The sequence below is a fragment of the Myotis lucifugus genome, unplaced genomic scaffold, assembly GCF_000147115.1.
Source record: "Myotis lucifugus unplaced genomic scaffold, Myoluc2.0 scaffold_625, whole genome shotgun sequence".
NCBI classification, from domain to species: domain Eukaryota; kingdom Metazoa; phylum Chordata; class Mammalia; order Chiroptera; family Vespertilionidae; genus Myotis; species Myotis lucifugus.
The window spans coordinates 352,309-371,938 of record NW_005871673.1 but is presented as its reverse complement, the minus strand read 5'-3'; the positions used below and the strand labels follow the sequence as shown (position 1 = coordinate 371,938).

The 19,630-nt window shown below is 48.6% G+C and overlaps 1 protein-coding gene across 1 annotated transcript in view; it reads left to right on the top strand.

Moving 5' to 3' along the window:
* Positions 1-19,630, top strand: part of DENND1B (DENN domain containing 1B) — a gene marked incomplete at its 5' end in the record, with an annotated part of 86,697 nt that overhangs the window by 60,706 nt on the left and 6,361 nt on the right. The window contains 5 exon segments of the mRNA XM_023746072.1: positions 6,524-6,614; positions 10,701-10,741; positions 11,489-11,557; positions 12,289-12,345; positions 13,780-13,887. Coding sequence (XP_023601840.1) covers positions 6,524-6,614; positions 10,701-10,741; positions 11,489-11,557; positions 12,289-12,345; positions 13,780-13,887 — 366 coding nt within the window.

The window sequence follows — 19,630 nt, the reverse complement described above, 5'->3', positions numbered from 1 at the left end:
CGGGGGTGTCAGACTTTACGTTTCGTCCGCGTTACGAATAGCCTGTGTTTCGTTACAGCCCTTGTCAAGCCCACCAAGGAAAAAGTGTTCATATCAGAGTCGTGGGCCTCACCCCTCCTCGGCATTTTTTTGTTGTTGTTCTTGTTAGTTTGGGGAGTTGCTGCATTTGACCCTCAAAATACAAACAGGGTAGATGAAAGCGAGACTCAAGCCATTCAACTGAGAACAAATAAAAATAAGGTGGAAAAAAAATCCTTTTTTTAAAGTTTTCAAATCAGAACGCCCCAGTCAAAGTTTGATTGGAATCTTTTTTTTTCTTCTAAATGTGTTTTTATTGATTTCAGAGAGGAAAGGAGAGGGAGAGAAACATCCATGATGAGAGAGAACCATGGATCGGCTGCCTCCTGCACGCCCCCCACTGGGGATGGAGCCCGCAACCCGGGCATGTGCCCTGACTGGGAATCCAACCGTGACCTCCTGGTTCATAGGTCAACGCTCAACCACTGAGCCACGCCGGCCAGAATGGAATTTTTTTTTATGCTCAACCACTGAGCCACACTGGCCGGGCCAAACTGACATGTTCACTACTTTGAAGATAGAAACACGTTTCCTAAGACATAAACGAATAGCTAACACCTTTGAGTCCATTGAAATAAAAAACTTTTGGCCATTAAAAGACACCATATTTGCCCTAACCAGTTTGGCTCAGTGGATAGAGCGTCGGCCTGCAGACTGAAGGGTCCCAGGTTTGATTCCAGTCAAGGGCATGTACCTTGGTTGCGGGCACATCCCCAGTGGGGAGTGTGCAGGAGGCAGCTGATCGATGTTTCTCTCTCATCGATGTTTCTAACTCTCTATCCCTCTCCCTTCCTCTCTGTAAAAAATCAATAAAATATATTAAAAAAAAAGACACCATATTTGCAATACTTGTGAACCATCCAAGAATTTAGAATCTAGAATATAAAAAAACAAACAACTTCTATGTGTCAGTAAAGAATCATATCCAATCTAATTGTGCAAAAGACTCGAATGAGCACATGCAAATGGAGAAACCTTCTGAATATACATATATTCCATAAAAATATATTTTTTTAAAAAAGGAAAAAAACCCTGGTTTTGAACGTTTCTAGATTCGCCGGTCGTGGGCTGTTTTTCTTGTCTGTCCACTCCTTAACCTCCTGGGGCCCCTGTAACATGAGTCAGCCCTCAGTGCCACCGCGTTCGAGATACCTTCCGGCGCGAACATTCCCCGATACCGTGAAATAAACAGAACGTGGGCGGGTGATAGCGGCTCCATTTGGATCGGCTCCTCTTTAGATAATGGACTTGGAAGGCGTCCCAGAAACCGCTTCCTAAGCCCCAGCCCTGACAGCTCCATCTTTCTTTAGCCGCCGCCTCCCGAGGCTCGAGCCTTTCTATCCAGGCCTCTTACCTGGGGTCCCTCAGCAGCCTCGCACCTGTGTTGGTTTCTTGCCCTTTTTTACTTTTTAAATATATTTTTATTGATTTCAGGGAGGAAGGGAGAGGGGGAGAGAGAGAGAGAGAGAAGCATCCATGATGAGAGGGAATCACGGATCGGCTGCCTCCTGCACGCCCCACACTGGGGATCGAGCCCCCAACCCGGGCCTGTGCCCTGACCGGGAATCGAACCCTGACCTCCTGGTTCATAGGTTGATGCTCAACCACGGAGCCACACCGGCCGGGCGTGGTGTCCGTAATATTAAACCTGGAGTCGTCGCGTGAGGACGTGCTGTGCAGAGTGGGAATTTGCTGCGATCCAGAGCCTTTATGTTTTGTGCTCTGACCCACTTTCTCCGACTTGAATAAGATCCTGGATCAGAGAGACGGGTCAGAAGCCAAACGTTCCCCTTTTATGTTCGCTGGAGATTTGGGGGAGATTTTAGAAAGCTTTTAACATAACAATAAATTCTGATAAATCTCCACACCTTCCTATTCATCTTTTTTTTTTTTTTAAACACATAGTTGGTTATGTACGGTACGTAATTTATAGCCGAGATCAGCACATGCATTAGCGGAGCTGGAGATCGCGCCGTTCCGGGGGTGTGAGAACACATCTGCCGCGTGAACGGAGGCGAGGCGAGGCGGCAACTGCGTCCGACACATATTTCACGACCTGAAAAAGGAGTAAACGTGTAATGTCACCCAGGCGGGCGATGGAGACCCTGCAGCCGCAAGAATAGCAGCACGAGGATGCATTTTCGCATTTTTTTATGTTTTATTTATTTTTATTGATTTCAGAAAGGAAGGGAGGGAGAGAGAGAAACATCCATGATGAGCGAGAATCATGGATCGGCTGCCTCCTGCACGCCCCACACTGGGGACCGAGCCTGCAACCCGGGCATGTGCCCTGGATCTGAATCGAACCCGGGACCCTCCAGTCCGCAGGCCGATGGTCTGTCCACTGAGCCGCACCGGCCAGGGCCCAGCCTCACTATTTGAAATGGAAAGTGCCTGCCCCACAGTCCCAGTCTCCCCCACACAATCTGAGTTTATTTCCCAACACTCAGCACCTTCTCACGTACTAAGTAATGGATCACATTATTTCTTGCTATTTCTCTCTCCCCCTCCATCCCTCCCCGCCCCCCCCCCGCCCCCACCAGCTGTTGTAGCATCACCAAGACTTGGATTGGGGTCTGTTTTATTCATTTTCAGTATTTCAGGCGCTTAGAAAAGTGCCCGGTGTGTAGCAGACATGCCATTACCTGTTTATTGAATGATTGAATTCATGGATCCTTCGGGCCGATGGTCATGAAGTTCAACAGACTTTGCGCTGGAGAAAATTATTTCATGTCTGTCTGTTGATATTCCTGGGGGGGCGCTATTGTCCCACCAATGCTGCTTTTAAATTATTAGGTCTAATAATAAGTAGCACTGAATGGGCTTCTTATACTCTTCACATGCTTTGCGGGTCATTATGCCCTGGCAGTCTAATTTAGCATGTGATAGGTTAACTGTCACGTGACCACTGAATCTTGGCGAGGAAATAAAAATAACAATCTATTTCTACTCCTTCACGTATTCCGTTCTCTGGATTTAAGCTCGAGACTGGCCCGGCGTGTTCCCACTTGTTACAACAGGCCGTGTGTATATATCCAGCGACTGGCCGAACCTCTCGCCATTCGCAGGTGCCCATAAGTAGCTGATGACTTAATTTATTATAACACTTTAGCGTAGTTTTCACTAACCTGTCAAGGTTTACGGAGCATTTATAAGGTGAAATATTTAAATCAGACTACCTGGTTCTTTTTTAGCCCCGAAGAAAGGGAAATGTAGAGACCCCTAAGAAATGAATATATTTTAAAAGTAGTTTAGTTTTTTTAGAATATTTTTTTAAATTGTGGAATGATCTCTGGTTCACTTAAAAGGTCTTTTTCTCTAGCTCTCGAGGCGTGGATTTTATTAGCTTAGTTATCTTCGTGTCCAAGAGGGGCTGCTAATAGATCATTTTTTGCAACACGGTCATTTTTCCTCCGGACTGAAAACGCGTTTGGGTGTGTGGTTGTGTCTAGTGTGTCGCTTCTGGGAGTTGGCTTCTGTGCTTTAGGTTAGCACACAAAAGCGCACCCCGACTTCCTGTTCCCCAGCCTGCAAAGAGCTGCTCCACGGACCCCCTCTGCCCTGAACAATCTTTTTGAGCGTTTATTATTACTAGTTTTAATTCTCACCCGAAGATATTTTTTCTGTTGATTTTTAGAGAGAGTGGAAGGGAGAAAGGGAGAGAGAGAGAGACACATCGATTGGTTGCCTCCCACATGCACCTGCAACCCGGGTACGTGCCCTTGACCGGGATCAAACCAGCGTGCGACCCTTCAGTGCTCGGGCTGATGAACTGGACTGAAAAGCCAAATAGGAAAATTTACGTAAACGCCATCATCTTAGAGCATTTCTTTAAAAACTTACTGCCGGCTCATTTTCTGTGCTGTCTCGGGCACTTTCGTTGTTATTCGCAGTGTTTCTTGTCATTCCTCTCAATACCAAGTCACTGTTTCAAAACTCATGTCTTCCAATGACCTAGGCCAGTGGTCGGCAAACTCATCAGTCCACAGAGCCAAATATCAACAGTACAACGATTGAAATCTCTTTTGAGAGCCAAATTTTTTAAACTGAAACTATATAGGTAGGTACACTGTTATTCACTAATTAGGGTCCTCCTAAGGCTTAGGAAGAGCCACACTCAAGGGGCCAAAGAGCCGCATGTGGCTCGCGAGCCGCAGTTTGCCGACCACGGGCCTAGGGATGTGTGTTTCCTAACCGTTACCCAAGGTTAAGGCCTTCATAAAACCATCGCTTTCCAACACAGGCTGTTTTCTCGTCCACAATTTATTTCTGTGCCACGGTAGCCAAACCTGTTCTTATCTTTTTCTTTTTTTTTTTTCTTTTTTTCACTGTGAAATGCGAGGGAGTTAGTAGAGGGGTGTGTGGCCGGGAACCAACTCCACTTGGAGGGGAAAAGAAGCTGTTGTTGAGGCAAAAATAGAAAAAGGGAGTTGGGAGAACTCTTGCCCTTCAGCATTCCCGCTGTGAGGCCCACGGCCCAGCTCCCCCCGGGGGTGCCTGTGTTTGTGTGGGCGCTCATACTACGTGGGGGTGCGCGCCCCCAGACCCATCCTCGTGAAGCATGCGGCTGAGCCGTGTCCGGCCGTCCCTGGCGGGCTTGGCGGCCCGGTCGGCGATAACAGAGGTGTTTAGGCGGCTGATGGATGGCCGTTGGGTCGCACGGCAGGGCCGTCACCCCCAGCGCTCACTCGCCCCCAGAAACGCGCCATCAGGGGATGGTCGGGGATTTATCTCTCTCCAGACCTGAGCCGACCCACTCCAAGTAAAAGGGGGGGATTATTTCCAGTAAACACAGAAATGGAAACCTTTTAGAAAGTCCCGCGGTCTTAATCTCTTCAGGCGAGTGGAGGCCTTTAAAAGGATGCCTTCGCTGGGGACGGATCGCTTTAAATTTATCTCTCTGCCTCGCCTTGTGTGTGTGTGTGTGTGTTTTTTCAAAAGGATGCTTGATGGATAAAGCTGGGCTGGGAATGGGTGCAGGCCGAATGTTGCAAGTGCTTTCAATCGCTTTTCTTACGAATTAGCCATTTATTCTGTGGATCAGGGATGCCCGCGTTAGAAGTGACTGCCTCTGACCTAAGGGAGGATGGAATGAATAATTCTACACATGACAGCCCGGCCATGATGGTGAGCGTCGACCTAGGAACCAGGAGGTCACGGTTCCATTCCCGGTCAGGGCACATGCCCGGGTTGCGGGCTCCATCCCCAGTGTGGGGCGTGCTGGAGGCAGCCGATTGATGAGTCTCTCACCATGGATGTTTCTATGTCTCTCCCTCTCCCTTCCTCTCTGAAATCGATACAAGTATATTTTTTAAAAAGAGAGGTGTACTTACTTGTTGGTAAGTGGTTCGAATCACCTCTGCTGTGTTATACTTCGGGACAGGATGGGTTAGATGAGGGTGCTGAGTTTTTCTGGAGGAACTTGATCTCCATGGTACAGGGGTCTGACACCCGTTGGATGCTGCCTGAGTCAATGACTGTGCAATGAAGCCCATCCATCAGGTTAAGTTCATGTAAGGTTTGCAGCTACGCCCCGAGCGGATACTGTGGCCACGGAGACCGGGAGGGGCCAGCAGGCCTCCGTGCAGACTCCTGTGCACTGAGCAAGCTGCCCAGAGCCTGGATCGTTCTTCCTGCACTTTCCATATGTATATACATTGATTGATTGATTGATTGGTTGGTTGATTTCAGAGAAGGGGAGAGAGAGAAATAAAAACATCAATGATGAGAGAGAATCATGGACCGGCTGCCTCCTGCACGCCCCCTACTGGGGATGGAGCCCGCAACCCGGGCATGTGCCCTGACCGGGAATCGAACCGTGACCTCCTGGTTCCTAGGTCGACACTCAGCCACTGAGCCACGCCCGCCGGGCCCTCCTGCACATTCTGATTCCCATTTGTGAAGTTAGTCTGTGCATTTATATTTAAATAATGAACAGCAGTTCCTGAGTACTGGCTATTGCAATTCTGGGAGCGTTTTCTTGTCCTGTGTCTGTGTGTGTGCATATATATATATACTAGAGGCCCGTTGCACGAAGATTTGCACAATAGGCCTTCCTTCCCCTGGCTGCCGGCACCGGTTTCCCTCCGGTACCTGGGACCCAGGCCTTTGGTCCAGCTGCAGCGGAGAAGACAAGCCTCTTCAGTCTTCAGTCATCTTCAGTCTTCATTTGGCCGGAACCTTCAGTCTTCGCTCCGCGCCTGTGTATGCACATTAACCGCCATCTTTGTTGGGTTAATTTGCATACTCATCCTGATTGACTGGTGGGCGTAGCGGAGTGATGACCAATTTACATATTTCTCTTTTATTAGTGTAGATGTGTGTATTTGTGCGTGTGCATAATTATGTTTCTATGAGTGTCTGCTGCTCATGTCTTTGATATACGTGAGCCTTTACTCTGAGGAGAGCCATGACGATGAACCCATCCGACTCTCTTCCATTTCAGTTCATCGACGGGCGGCTGGCGAAGCTGAATGCAGGAAAGGGCTTCTCCGACGCCTTCGAGGAGGAGATCACCTCCGGGGGCTTTTCTGGAGGTAAAGCTGACGTCCCGGGCGAGGACCCGACTTCCAGAGGATCCGTCTGCCCTTGTCTGGCAGCAGCGGCGTGATGCCCCGCTGTTCCCCCCTGGACGGGTGATGTGTCAGAGGCATCTCAGAGGGGCTGCCCCATCCACTTCCTTTGCCTGTTCCCGTGACTCGCGGCGTTGGGGTGGAGGGGCTCCCGAAGGGGTGATGGTTTGGGTCACCGCCCGCTATTTCTGGACATAAACACACAGACAGGCAGGCGCTGGGCTCTCCCTGCCCGTCCTCCGGGCTAGTGCTGTCTGCTCGGATGTACGAGGGATGCTACTGCCCGGGGAGCAGGCCACAGACAGGGTACATGGCCCTGCCCTCTGAAAAGAGAGGTTGGAACCACGTGGCTTCTAGATCGCTCAGTGAGTCGATTTTGTAGAGGTCTTGACCTTCTTTTGTTGTTGTTGTTCATCCTCACCTGAGGATCTTTTCCCATGGATTTTTTTTTTTTTCAGAGAGAGTGGTAGGGAAGGGGAGAGACACAGAGAGAGAAACATCGATGTGAGAGATGTCAGCATCGATGGGTTGCCTCCCGCGCACATCCGTCCTGACCAGGGCCAGGGGTGAATCCTGCAACCTAGGGACCTGCTCTTGACCGAACTTGAACCCGGGACCCTTCCGCCCGCAGGCTGACGCTCTGTGCACTGAGCCACACCGGCCAGGGCTCATCATGGATGTTTCTCGCTCTCTGTCCCTCTCCCTTCCTCTCTGAAATGGATAAAAAAATATTTTTTAAAAAGACGTGAAAAGACAAATAGCACTCTTCTAAAGATGCCCCCACGGTGAATTTTACTCTTAAATGAGATCTATTTATGCAGCACGGAAACAGAAAAGCCATGGCCGCCGTCTACCCGTTCGTTAAAGACGTAAAGGGAGCCCAGCGAGGTGGGCCTTGGCCCGAGGGAAGCACAGAATTTCCCTGGAAGCACTTATTTTTTGGGGAAAAACTTAGCGGACTTGACTATGCAGGTGCCGAACCCAGAGCCCCCCACCTCCCTGCTCCCCTCTGCTCACTGGGAGGAATTTAGCTTCAATGGGACTTTTGTGTTAAAATAAGACTTATTTTTTTTTATACTTTTCACCTCAGACAAGCAAAGCATTGTCAGCTCCTGGACAAATTGCTGGAGGCATCGATTGGGTATTTACATAACTGCCGTCTCATTATCTCTGTGCCCCGTGGGGCTGGCGGCACCCCTGGGAGGGAGGGTGACATGGGTGACAGTAATAGGGCGTGAGCCTTTCATGTGGATGGATTGTGAGTGGGTCCCCATTCCTGGCGATGGAGCCGGGCCAGGTGGCTTTGGTGGCTTCCCCACGGGAGGGGCGGTCCCTACCGATGTCACTGTCGGTCTTATTGTTTGAAAAAAGGATGGGGGGATAGCGGTCCCCAGCGGGCACCTGACTTGGGGACTGCATTTTCAGTACGACTCCGTGCCAACCACTTCGTTGTTCTTAAAAAACGCAAAGGGTTTTGGATTCTTCTTTTTTTGATCTATTTTTTTTTTTAAATTGATTTCAGAGAGGAAGGGAGGAGAGAGATAGAAACATCAGTGATGAGAGAGAATCATGGGTCGGCTGCCTCCTGCACGCCCCACACTGGGAATCGGCCTGCAACCCGGGCACGTGCCCTGACCGGGAATCGAACCGTGACCTCCTGGTTCATAGGTCGACGCTCAGCCACTGAGCCACGCCGGCCGGGCAGTCCTGGTTCCCGTCTTGCTGACGAAGGTAGCGGAGGAATTTGAAGGGGCGGTAACTAATCATCAGTTTGAGTGTCATTTTTTTGGCCGCGCCGAGCAATTTAGACCAATTTGCATGTTTGGGGATAAGACGCTCCAAATGACTGGAATTTAAACAGATACATAGGAGAGACAGGCTTGGCGCAGACCAGAGAGAGATTCTGTCCTTGAGGGTGAGAAAAATCGCTGTTTTGATGAACAGGAACAATGTGAAGAATTTTCTCAAAAAATGCTGATTCTTCCCATAATCCTGTTACTCGAACAGAAGGTCTCGGGGATTTTTTTTTCTCCTTCTTTTTTTCTTTCGTTTTTGGCATTCAGATGCATTTTTTAAGGAGAAAAACAGCCTTTAAAAAAGAACATTTTCAAAGAATAATGTGCTTGTCTCTTCAATTTTGTGCTAATAGGAGCCTAGGATCTTAAAAGCAGGAAATTTAAAGAGACAAGCATCCTTTAGACATTTAAAAAAAAAAAAAAAAGGTTTCTACCTAAATTATACACCATGTTTTCCTATCATCTTAGGCAGTTTTCTTAGGGACTTCTAGTTTGCCCTGCGCCACATAATTCCAGATTCTTTTTTTTAAAAAATATATTTTTATTGATTTCAGAGACGAAGGGAGAGGCAGAGAGAGAGATAGAAACATCCGTGATGAGAGAGAATCACGATCGGCTGCCTCCTGCACGCCCCACACAGGGGACCGAGCCGGCAACCCGGGCACGTGCCCCGACCGGGGAATTGAACGGTGACCCCCTGGTTCATAGGTCGACTCTCAACCCACTGAGCCACACCGGCTGGGCCCAATTTTAGAGTTGAAAAGTACAACTCCAATAATGTCACGGAGGTAAAAAACAAAATTTGAGAACAAAATTGGAAAGGGCTGAATGTGAGCTATAGATATAATGTTATTTGGGTCAATTTTGTCTCAATTTTAAAAAGATGAACTGTTTTAGGGATTTTGTGTACCAGATACTCGCTGGGTAGCTGTTGGGACGTTGCTTTCTTAAGCATTTAAACAACCCGGAAGGCAGCCCGGCCAGCGTGGCTCAGTGGTTGAGCATCGACCTAGGAACCAGGAGGTCACGGTTTGATTCCCGGTCAGGGCACATGCCCGGGTTGTGGGCTCCATCCCCAGTGTGGGGTGTGCAGGAGGCAGCCGATCCATGATTCTCTCTCATCATGGATGTTTCTCACTCTCACTCTTCCTCTCTGTTCCTCTCTGAAATCAATAAAAAATATATTTGAAGAAATTAAACAACCAGGAAGGCCGATGAAATCTGACTCAGTTGCTATAGGGCAGTGATGGCGAACCCATGACACGCGTGTCAGAGGTGACACTCGAACTCATTTTTTGGTTGATTTTTCTTTGTTAAAAGGCATTTAAATATATAAAATAAATATCAAAAATATAAGTTTTACTATGGTTGCAAATATCAAAAAATTTCTATATGAGACACGGCACCAGAGTGAAGTTAGGGCTTTTCAAAATGCTGACACGCCGAGCTCAAAAGGTTCGCCATCACTGCTATAGGGCATGCCTTGCGGTGAGCTGTGAGGCTTCTGATATCCTTTTATCGACTAAATGGCCATCTTTGGAGCCGGATATGCGATCACTGGTGTTATTAGGACTGGATTTGTCTGCCTCTGAGCTTTCCAGTGACTGTGATGACCAGCGGCCTAGAAGCCGCCTCCTGGCGTGAATCTCTCACCTTTGGGTTCTCAACTCGAGACTATTTTCCAACGGGAGCCGCAGTTGAATTGCATTGAAATCAAAGTTGTTGTCCATGAAAATGAATATCGAACATCCATAGAGAATCTTTTTGGTTCTCAAGGTCCTCTGCATGTCTCAATTTGCTTATAGTTGCTGTTTTTTTTATCTTATCCACTTGAAATATTATCTTAAAACGAACCTGATTGTGTTAAAGAGGCAAAAAAAAAAAAAAGGTAAAAGAGACACAAAACATTGAAAAATCAGTTTTTAAAAGATGTGGACATCTTGGCTTTCGAAAGAGAGATGGTATTTTTCCCTCTCTGAAGACACTATTAAAAAATGGAAGACGGCAGCATATTTTAACGTCTTGGCTTCATCTGTGAGTGAAGAAAAAGTGTCTGTGCTTAAAAATAGTGATTATTGTTCGAAGAATTAGAACAGTTTATTCTTTCTCATGCATTTCATGGCTGCTTCCACCGCATTGCAGAAAAGTAAAAGTTGCTTGCTAAATTCCTGGCAGTCCTCGTTCTTGATAAATTTTGGTCCGTGGATTTATTTCTGGTCACATATTCCTGACATCTTATTTCTGCCTCTCCCAGGGAGCCCGAGGTCCTATCAGCAATGGGTACATACGGTCAAGGTAATGATAGCCTTCCAGAATTTCTTCTCCTTCCACTCTCTATCTATGGGTTATGTTCAGCCAAAGTATGCAGTATATTGGCGGTCTTTTCAATGTGTTTGTCCTCACATTTAAACATCTTTGTTTCATGCTTATAGCTTGCTTGTATTTATGAATACGATTTCCAATGGAAAGCTTTTGTCCGGAGAGAGATGGCTTCTTTTGAAAAAAGCAAGATTTCACTGCCACCTTGAATTCTATTCCAAAACAGGGAATTGGGTGGAATAGTGAGATTTGGGGGGGACTTTTTCCCTTGCCGGTACAGTATTTTTGTTAATACGGTTTTTTCAAATATATAAAGCCCCTCTTCCACAAATCGAGACTTTATTGACCAACGTGAGAACAGTCGTATTTCTTTTTTTATGACGCTTTAAATATAGACCTGTTACTGGCCGTATCGCTGCAGTAGGCTTCACCTTCCAAGGTGAGCCCAGCTGGCGTGGCTCAGTGGTTGAGCGTCGACCTATGAACCAGGAGGTCACGGTTCGATTCCCGGCCAAGGGCACAGGCCCGGGTTGTGGGCTCCATCCGCAGTGGGGGCGAGGGTGCAGGAGGCAGCGGGTCCATGAGTCTCTCTCATCGTTGCTGTTTTGTAGGCCTTCGTTTGACCTGTGACGAAAGCTTTTTTTCTACCCTATCACCTGTGCTTGTTTCCAGGGCCATCTGGTCGACCGTATTTGGAACTGAGTGTCTGTGCTTCCTTTGCAGAAAGGAGGCGCCCTGTTCAACTCCGCGATGACCAGAGCGACCCCCGCGGTGCGGACGGCGTATAAATACGTGAGTCTTCATCGGATACTTAAAAACCCCACCGGTAAAATTTTACGGCATGGTTTTAGCCGAGAGACCTGTCAGTCTCATATGTTCCCTACTTTCCTTTGAAATACGATGTTCAAAAATCAGAAATAACACCGAACAAAAGAAATCCAAGTGCTCAAATGGTGTCATTATATAGAGAGGATATCTATAATAATAAAAGAGTCATATGCTAATTAGACCGGACGTCTTCCGGACATCATTCCGGATGTCCTTCCTGACGAAGCTGGGGCTGGAGGGAAGCCAGCCGGCTCCTAGGTGCCTGCGGGTGGCCCGGGAGAAGCCAGCCTGGCTCCTGGGTGCTGGAGGGAAACCAGTGCCAGCAGCCGGGGGAAGAAGCCCTACTCTTGCACAAATTTTCCTGCATCGGGCCTCTAGTTTTATTTATAAAAGCTACCGATGGCTCCTCATGTTATTTTTAAACGTATTTGTATTGATTTCAGAGAGGCAGGGAAAGGGGGAGAGAGATAAAAACATCAGTGGTGACAGAGAATCATGGATCGGCTGCCTCCTGCACGCCCCACACTGGGGATCGAGCCCACAACCCACCCAGGCATGTGCCCTGACCGGGAATCGAACCCAGTCTGCAGGCCGACGCTCTACCCACTGAGCCAAACCGGCCAGGGCTTGGGGACGCGTTCTTCAAGTGGTCAAAGGAGCGTTCCGAGCCCGACACTCGTATTCTTGTTTTCCAGGCAAAAAGCCACGCCAAGCAGGGCATCAAGGAAGTGAAGAGCAAACTCAAACACAAGGTGGGCCTCTCCTCCCGCTTGCGAGAGGTTGGCGCTCAGACCTCGCAGGTCGCACGGGATGTGTGCTTTTAATGACTTTTGAAGTGTGCTTAGCCCTGTGTTCGGGAATGGATTTTTCATAACAAGCCCCCTGGAAACCGCCTGCCTGCGTGCGCCCGCGGAGCCATCTCTTTATCGCTTGCATATTTTATCACAGGGCTCCCGAGATCTTCAAAGATGCTCTAACAGGATGTGTTGTTCCCATAAAGTTCATGGCCTTGGTATATCTATCCCTCCCAAAATGCTTTGCTGCGAGCCGATCATTTTTTATGTATTTAAAAAAAAATTTGTTTTAAGTAGATATTTTTATTGATTTCAGAGAGGAAGGGACAGGCAGAGAGGGAGAGAAACATGAATGATGAGAGGGAGTCATCGATCGGCTGCCTCCTGCGCACCCCCTACTGGGGATCGAGCCTGCAACCCGGGCATGTGCCTTGACCGGGAATCGAACCATGACCTCCTGGTTCATAGGTCGACGCTCAACCACTGAGCCACACCGGCCGCCCGGGTGAAGCTAATGATTTTTTAAAAAGATGATTTGGGGTGCAGAATTAAGCCATGAATGCCCTCCTTTGGTCTATGACAGCGGTTCTCAACCTGTGGGTCGCGACCCCTTTGGGGGTCGAATGACCCTTTCACAGGGGTCGCCTAAGACCATCGGAAAACATATTGAATATATAATTACATATTGTGTTTGTGATTAATCACTATGCTTTAATTATGTTCAATTTGTAACAATGAAAATACATCCTGCATATCAGATATTTGCATGACGATTCATAACAGTAGCAAAATGAGTTATGAAGTAGCAACGAAAATAATTTTATGGTTGGGGGTCCCCACAACATGAGGAACTGTATGAAAGGGTCGCGGCATGAGGAAGGTTGAGAACCACTGGTCTATGAGCTCTTTCCAATAGTAGCTGCTTTACACTACGCTTGTCCTTCATTGACAAAGGTTTGTGTTTGAGGGTGAGTACTGGTCTCTTCGAATATCGCATGTATGTGCATATTTATGCGTCTGTGTGTATGTTTGATTTGATTACATATTACATCTCGGCAGATTTTTTTTATCGGTTGTTCTGTTTTGAAATTGTACCTTTGGAGAACAATAATCCCACTCAAAACTTTCATGGTCGAGACGGAGGGTGAATGATCCTCGTACGCCTTTGACTCAAATTACTCAAAATAGAGATTATTCTGGAAATTGTTCATTCACGACACAGAACAATGCAGGGGGACCTGTTTTTCTAACTAGAGCCTTTACGCGTGCAGCCCGGGTGTTGTTTTGTTATTTACGTCTGTGTCTGACGGATACTTGGTTGAGGAACCCAAGAGCGTCCTTCAGTCATCCGAGCAGCGTTCTGACATCCCTCCTCATTTCTCCCCCGTGCAGGAGACTGAGGACGAGTGTGGGGCCTACTCCAGTTTCGTACTGTACACCCCCGTCTACACCCTACACAACCACAAGGGGCCAAGCGGGGAGAAGCGCAGGCTCACCCAGGTACGGCTGCCCGCCCGCGGGCCTCCAGGAGGGGGCGTGCGGGAGGCAGCGATCCATGTTTCTTCTCTTTCCTTCTCCCTTCCTCTCTCTCTAAAAAAAAAAAAATAAGTAAAAATTATAAACTATAAATAACTAGTTAACAGTGTTAAATAATAATAATAATGATGGCCGAACCAGCGTGCAGGAGGCAGCTGATCGATAACTAGTTAACAGTGTTAAATAATAATAATGATGATGAAGATGATGATGATGATGACTCCGCCAGTGAGGCAAGCTGTTCTACCCACTGCCATCAGCTGGGAAACATTTACAGTGGGGCCTTGACTTACGAGTTTAATTCGTTCCGAGACCGAGCTCGTTAACTCAAATTACTCTGTCAACTCCATGCAAAAAATCGGCCAAGAGACAGCTGGTATCTCAAAAACCTCGTTAGTCGGGACACTCGTAAGTCAAGGCCCCACTGAACTCACTCGTAAACGACTGATGGGTTTGTAATCAGCGTCTCAGTCTTGCTCCCAGGATGTTCAGTTCCTGTCCGTCTCAGGCTCTCGCCTCTTATAAAGTTAACTTTCGCAGAAGATGGGCTGCCTTGATATGGGAGCCTGTGGGTTGTATTTACCGCGGGGAACGGGTTTCTATGTGAAGAGGAGGGGTTCTCTTACCCCCGTCTCCCCGAGTGGAATAACATCAGGGTCTGGGCACGGTGAGATCTTCAGGGAGGTAGGGGAGCATTTCTCGGGACAGATGCAGGTGGCGAAAGGCGGAATCTAGAATCAGCAAACTCTCAGGGAAGGCGGGGTCCCGGTGCCCACGGGTCTGCAGGGGGTACACAGAGCAGCAGGGATGGAACGGGGGACAGAACTGGGACCCGGGTTCCGAAGCCGCTGCCTGACCTTTGCGTTGGGAGGAGTCAGGCGGGGCCCTGAGGGACCAGGCTGTGGGGTTCCGAGCCAGACACCCCTGACTTTGAAGAAGGTCCTAGCCTTTGGCACTGAGCAGAACACAGCGTCCCCGAGCCTCGCTTCGGGCGCCTGGGAGATGGGGATGACAACCCCTGTCATTTCCCAGGGTGCCGCTGGCATTAGAGAGAGTCTGTGTACACAGACACACGCGTCCTTAGCTTCTGGCCGCGCATAGCCACGCATCTGCTCGCTGTCTTCCCTCCCGGTAGCCACTTCCCAGCGTCACACAATAACCCTCCAGTCACTAACGTCACGGGGCCCTAACGGTGTCTGTTTCCATTTAAGTAGGAATGACTTGAAGACCCCAGGTTATGATTTGAAAAGACATATACAACTCTTGCTTGGCTGGCGTGGCTCCGTGGTTGAGCATCGACCTATGAACCAGGAGGTCACGGTTCGATTCCTGGTCAGGGCACAGGCCCGGGTTGTGGGCTCGATCCCCAGTAGGGGGCGTGCAGGAGACAGCCGGTCCATGATTCTCTCTCATCATGGATGTTTCTATCTCTCTGCCTGCCCCTTCCTCTCTGAAATCAATACATACACATTGAGAGCAAAAAAAAAAAAATCTATATACAGCTCTTGTACCAAGAAACATCTTGGCCTGGCAGACCTTGAGGATGTCGTTTTGTTGTCAGTGAAATTATCGAAATAAAGGATCTGGACTCGCCCGTTGGCCTGCCCCGTGCGCCCCGGGCCTCAGCTCCGGGAAGAGCCTTCCACCCCCAGTTTGCAGCCGGACTCGTGTCGCTGAAGCACTTAATTTTCATCTGTTCTGCAGAGGATGTGAACAAGATGGTGGTGATTGTTGACATTCCGAGAGTGTTTAGAAGTGAAAAAGGCACGTTTCCCCACCTGGGTCCCGTGGATGAAAATGGACCGACCCCCGGACTGTGTGGGCTCCGAGCCCGCGTGCGTGACTCGCTCGTGGCCGGAACCGATTGCGCATCTCCTACCCCCCCGGCCCGTGGGAACCGCGTGGGGAGGTGCCGATGGGCCTGGCTGGTTCCCGTTTCGTTGATGAGGCTGCGAGGCATGTCTGGGGGACAGCTCCCAATTAGCGCTGCATCTGTACAGCCCAGGCCTGGCCCCTTCGGTGCGGGGTTGGCCGCGGCCCCAGGCTAACGAGGCCCCGGGGAGGGGGTCCCTCGTGTCATGGCAGCCACCGCCGGTGGGTCCAGTGAGGATCCGAGCTGCACGTTGGTTTTAATCTGGGCCACACACGGGCCTTCTCTCGTCCCTGCGATGACAGAACAAGACCCTGTAGGCTTGGCGGGCGATGTTTGGACAGCGTCTGTCCTCTAGATGCTGCCTTATATGCTGCCCTGCAGAAACCAAGGGGCATTTTCCAAGGATGAGAAATCCCTTGAAAGGATACATCGAATGTGTGTGCATCAAAGAGACGGCTGCATTTGTAATCATAGTAGCCTGTCTTAGTCCAGTAATAGTATGTGTGTGTCTGTGTGTGTCTGCATCTCCCTCTCTCTCTCTCTCTCTCTCTCACACACACACACACACACACACACACACAGAGCAGCAGCAGCAGGACGGGTGCACCGTAGGCGGGAGCTTAGCTGTGCTGCACGTCAACATTAGCAGATGGATGGCCCCAAGCAAACCAAACACCGCACCCCCATCCCCTGCGAGGGCAGGGCTGGGCTCTTTGTTGTGAGGCCTTCGGAAACCCTGGCAGGCGTCGCTCTTAACTCCTTCACGGCTGGGCCCCAGAGCCGTCCGCCCGGTATCTTTCCAACCCGTCCAGCTAATGGTGCCGAAGCTGCACAGACAGTGTAGAGCAGGGGTCCTCAAACTACGGCCCGCGGGCCACATGCAAATACAAATATTGTATTTGTTCCCGTTTTGTTTTTTTACTTCAAAATAAGATATGTGCAGTGTGCGTAGGAATTTGTTCATAGCTTTCTTTTGAAATTATAGTCCGGCCCTCCAACGGTCTGAGGGACAGTGAACTGGCCCCCTGTTTAAAAAGTTTGAGGACCCCTGATATAGAGGAAGGTTATTTCTCCGCCTGAACCATGACAGAAAGGGGGGTGTCCCTGCGGGTGAACAGCACCCCCCCCCTTGGAATGCAGTCAAGACTCTCACCCACACGCAGTGTGTACAAGTGGACGTGTGTTTAATAGCTGTAGTTTCCACGAATAACGTACTGTTCCACGCGTGGTCATTCTATTTTTTTAAAATATATTTCTTTATTGATTTCAGAGAGGAAGGGAGAGGGAGAGAGAGAGAGAGAAAATCAATGACGAGAGAGAATCATTGATCGGCTGCCTTCTGCACGCCCCCTACTGGGGATCGAGCCCGCAACCCAGGCATGTGCCCTTGTCCGGAATCGAACCTGGGGCCCTTCAGTCCACAGGGTGACCCTCTATCCACTGAGCCAAGCCGGCCGGGGCATTTGTTCTGTTTTTAAGGGTCTTTACGTCGAGGCTCGTGGTTTGAGATACGAGTAGTTTTCTCTCCAGTGTATACAGAGGGGAGGTGTGCGCACTAGCAGGTACCATTTGGTGATGTTCCCTGTTCTACCCATCGTGCGAGGTGTTACGCACACCTCGGAGGAAACTTGGCCATCTTTTTGGGTCCTTATGACTTGATTGGTGGATACAACCTGCTCCTGGATTGGCGGGATATGGCACACGCTCATTTGATAGCGGATCAGCCGTAATTTCACCTGTAAGGAAGGTGCGTGGAGGTCCCATGTGCCTGTTTGGCAAGGAAACACTTGCGAGCCGGGCATTTCAAAGCCCCCTTCTTGGTTGAAGGGGGACCGGAAAGAATCCCAGGACGGAAGCCTGTCTTTAAAAATAGAAGCAAGCCGGTGGCTGACGTCGTACAGATAATCTCGTATGTTAATGCGCAACACGGAGGACAGTAACTTTCTGTGAAATTTCTAGGAAAACACAGGCGCATGCTCTCAATGATCGAGCTCCCAAATTGGCCCACTCGCGCCTCGTAGGCTGTGGATGACCGTCTCGTATTTAGGACACACGTTCCTTCATTGGAATTCAGCGGACGCCGGGAATAAAATGAATGTGGTTATAGGTTGCGTTTCCCGCTCAGGTGACTTAGTAGATTCGAGAACATGGCAAGCAGGCCCGTTGCATAGCGTTGCTTTATTGGTCAAGAAAGAAATGGCTCGGCCATCGGTTTGGAAGTAGCCAGTCGCTCTTCCGACCAAGGAAAAGCGATTGTCAGTCGCCAGGAGAAAGATCACCGTGACCTGGGGGTGGGGCCTGTGTGTAGGAAGGAGGCGGCCCAGGTCATTGGAACGAAGGCTTCTTATACATTTTGCAAAATTAAAAGAAAAAAACGTTTAACCAAATCGTGATAAGTAAAAAAAAACACCTGTTGTTGTTTTTTTAATTTAAATTTTTAGCACTTTGTTTAATTTGACTCGGTAGTGAGAGTACTGTTGTTATGATCAAGCTGAAATGTTGAGTGAAGGTGATCAGGAAATCTATTCGCAAGTTCTAAATGATAAAAAATTTTTTGAAATGTTTTATGTATGTTCCCATTTAAAGACGCCCAAGAAAAATTGTCTGAATTTTCTAAACACCTTTTAGCATCTTTGTCCCAAAATCACTCTTTCCATAGCATATATATAGTCTAATTTATGCTAATTTTTAAATTTGATCTTTTAAGGCCAATATTGAACAGTATTGGTGCCACATTGTTAATTTTAAAGAAAGCTATTTTCTCCTGTTTTTTTTTAAATTGTTGAAATAATATTAATTTCCAGCATGTCACATACGATTGTAGTCCAACTTGTGCTCCATAGCTCCCTCCCCAACATCCAGTTATGGGTTACAAGGCTGCCCTCTAGTGGGCATGAGATGATACTTCCTTTCCTTGAAAGATGATGGTTGTGCAAGACAAAATTCATATGATAAAATTTACCTTTCAGGGTAGCCTTTTTAAAACATTTAAATTTATTTTTTATTTTTTTAAAATATTGATCTCAGAAAGGAAGGGAGAGGGAGAGAAATATAGAAACATCAACGATGAGAGAGAATCGTTGATCGGCCGCCTCCTGCACGCCCCACACTGGGGATGGAGCCCACAACCCGGGCCTGTGCCCTGACGGGGAATCGAACCCTGACCTCCTGGTTCCTAGGTCGACGCTCACGCCACGCCGGCCGGGCTAATAGAACCTTATCATAATCTGAACTGGATTGATGTCTCCTGCACCTTGCTATAGTTCCTACCTACAAAAATGACGACACGTGTGCTTTTAAAGCTCCTTTCCGATTCCGAACCGCATGCGTCTCTTTAAGGTTGTTGCCATTATAATTCCGTAGAGTTCTAAAGTTTATTCTCACGTTCTTTCATGCAAGTCCGAGCATCCAGAATGCATAAGCTCGGGTTTGCTGCGGAGTCTGGGTAGGCAAGGTAACACCAAAGAGCCTCAGTCACTCCAACTCTAAAATGCGGACAGTAGCACAGAGGACCTGCCTTCAAACACATCACATGTCACAGCATCTTAATTTTATAAAGTCTAAACAACCATATTTGCCCATTCCTCTGCCTATGTCCCTCATCTTCCCCTCTCTCCCCTCCCCGCTCCCTCACACACACCCTCTAACCCCCTTATGAATTGGAATGGACCCAGCCCTTTGCCTGATTGGGGTCTGCCTGCCATCTAGCGGCAGAAATGGTAACTGCAGGAGGAGCAGGGGGTGGTCAGGACAGGAAGTTGGGTGGTTCTGTGACTTGGGCCTGCTGCCTCCCGGAAACCATTGCACCCGAGTCCCGGGCCAACGGAACCGGGA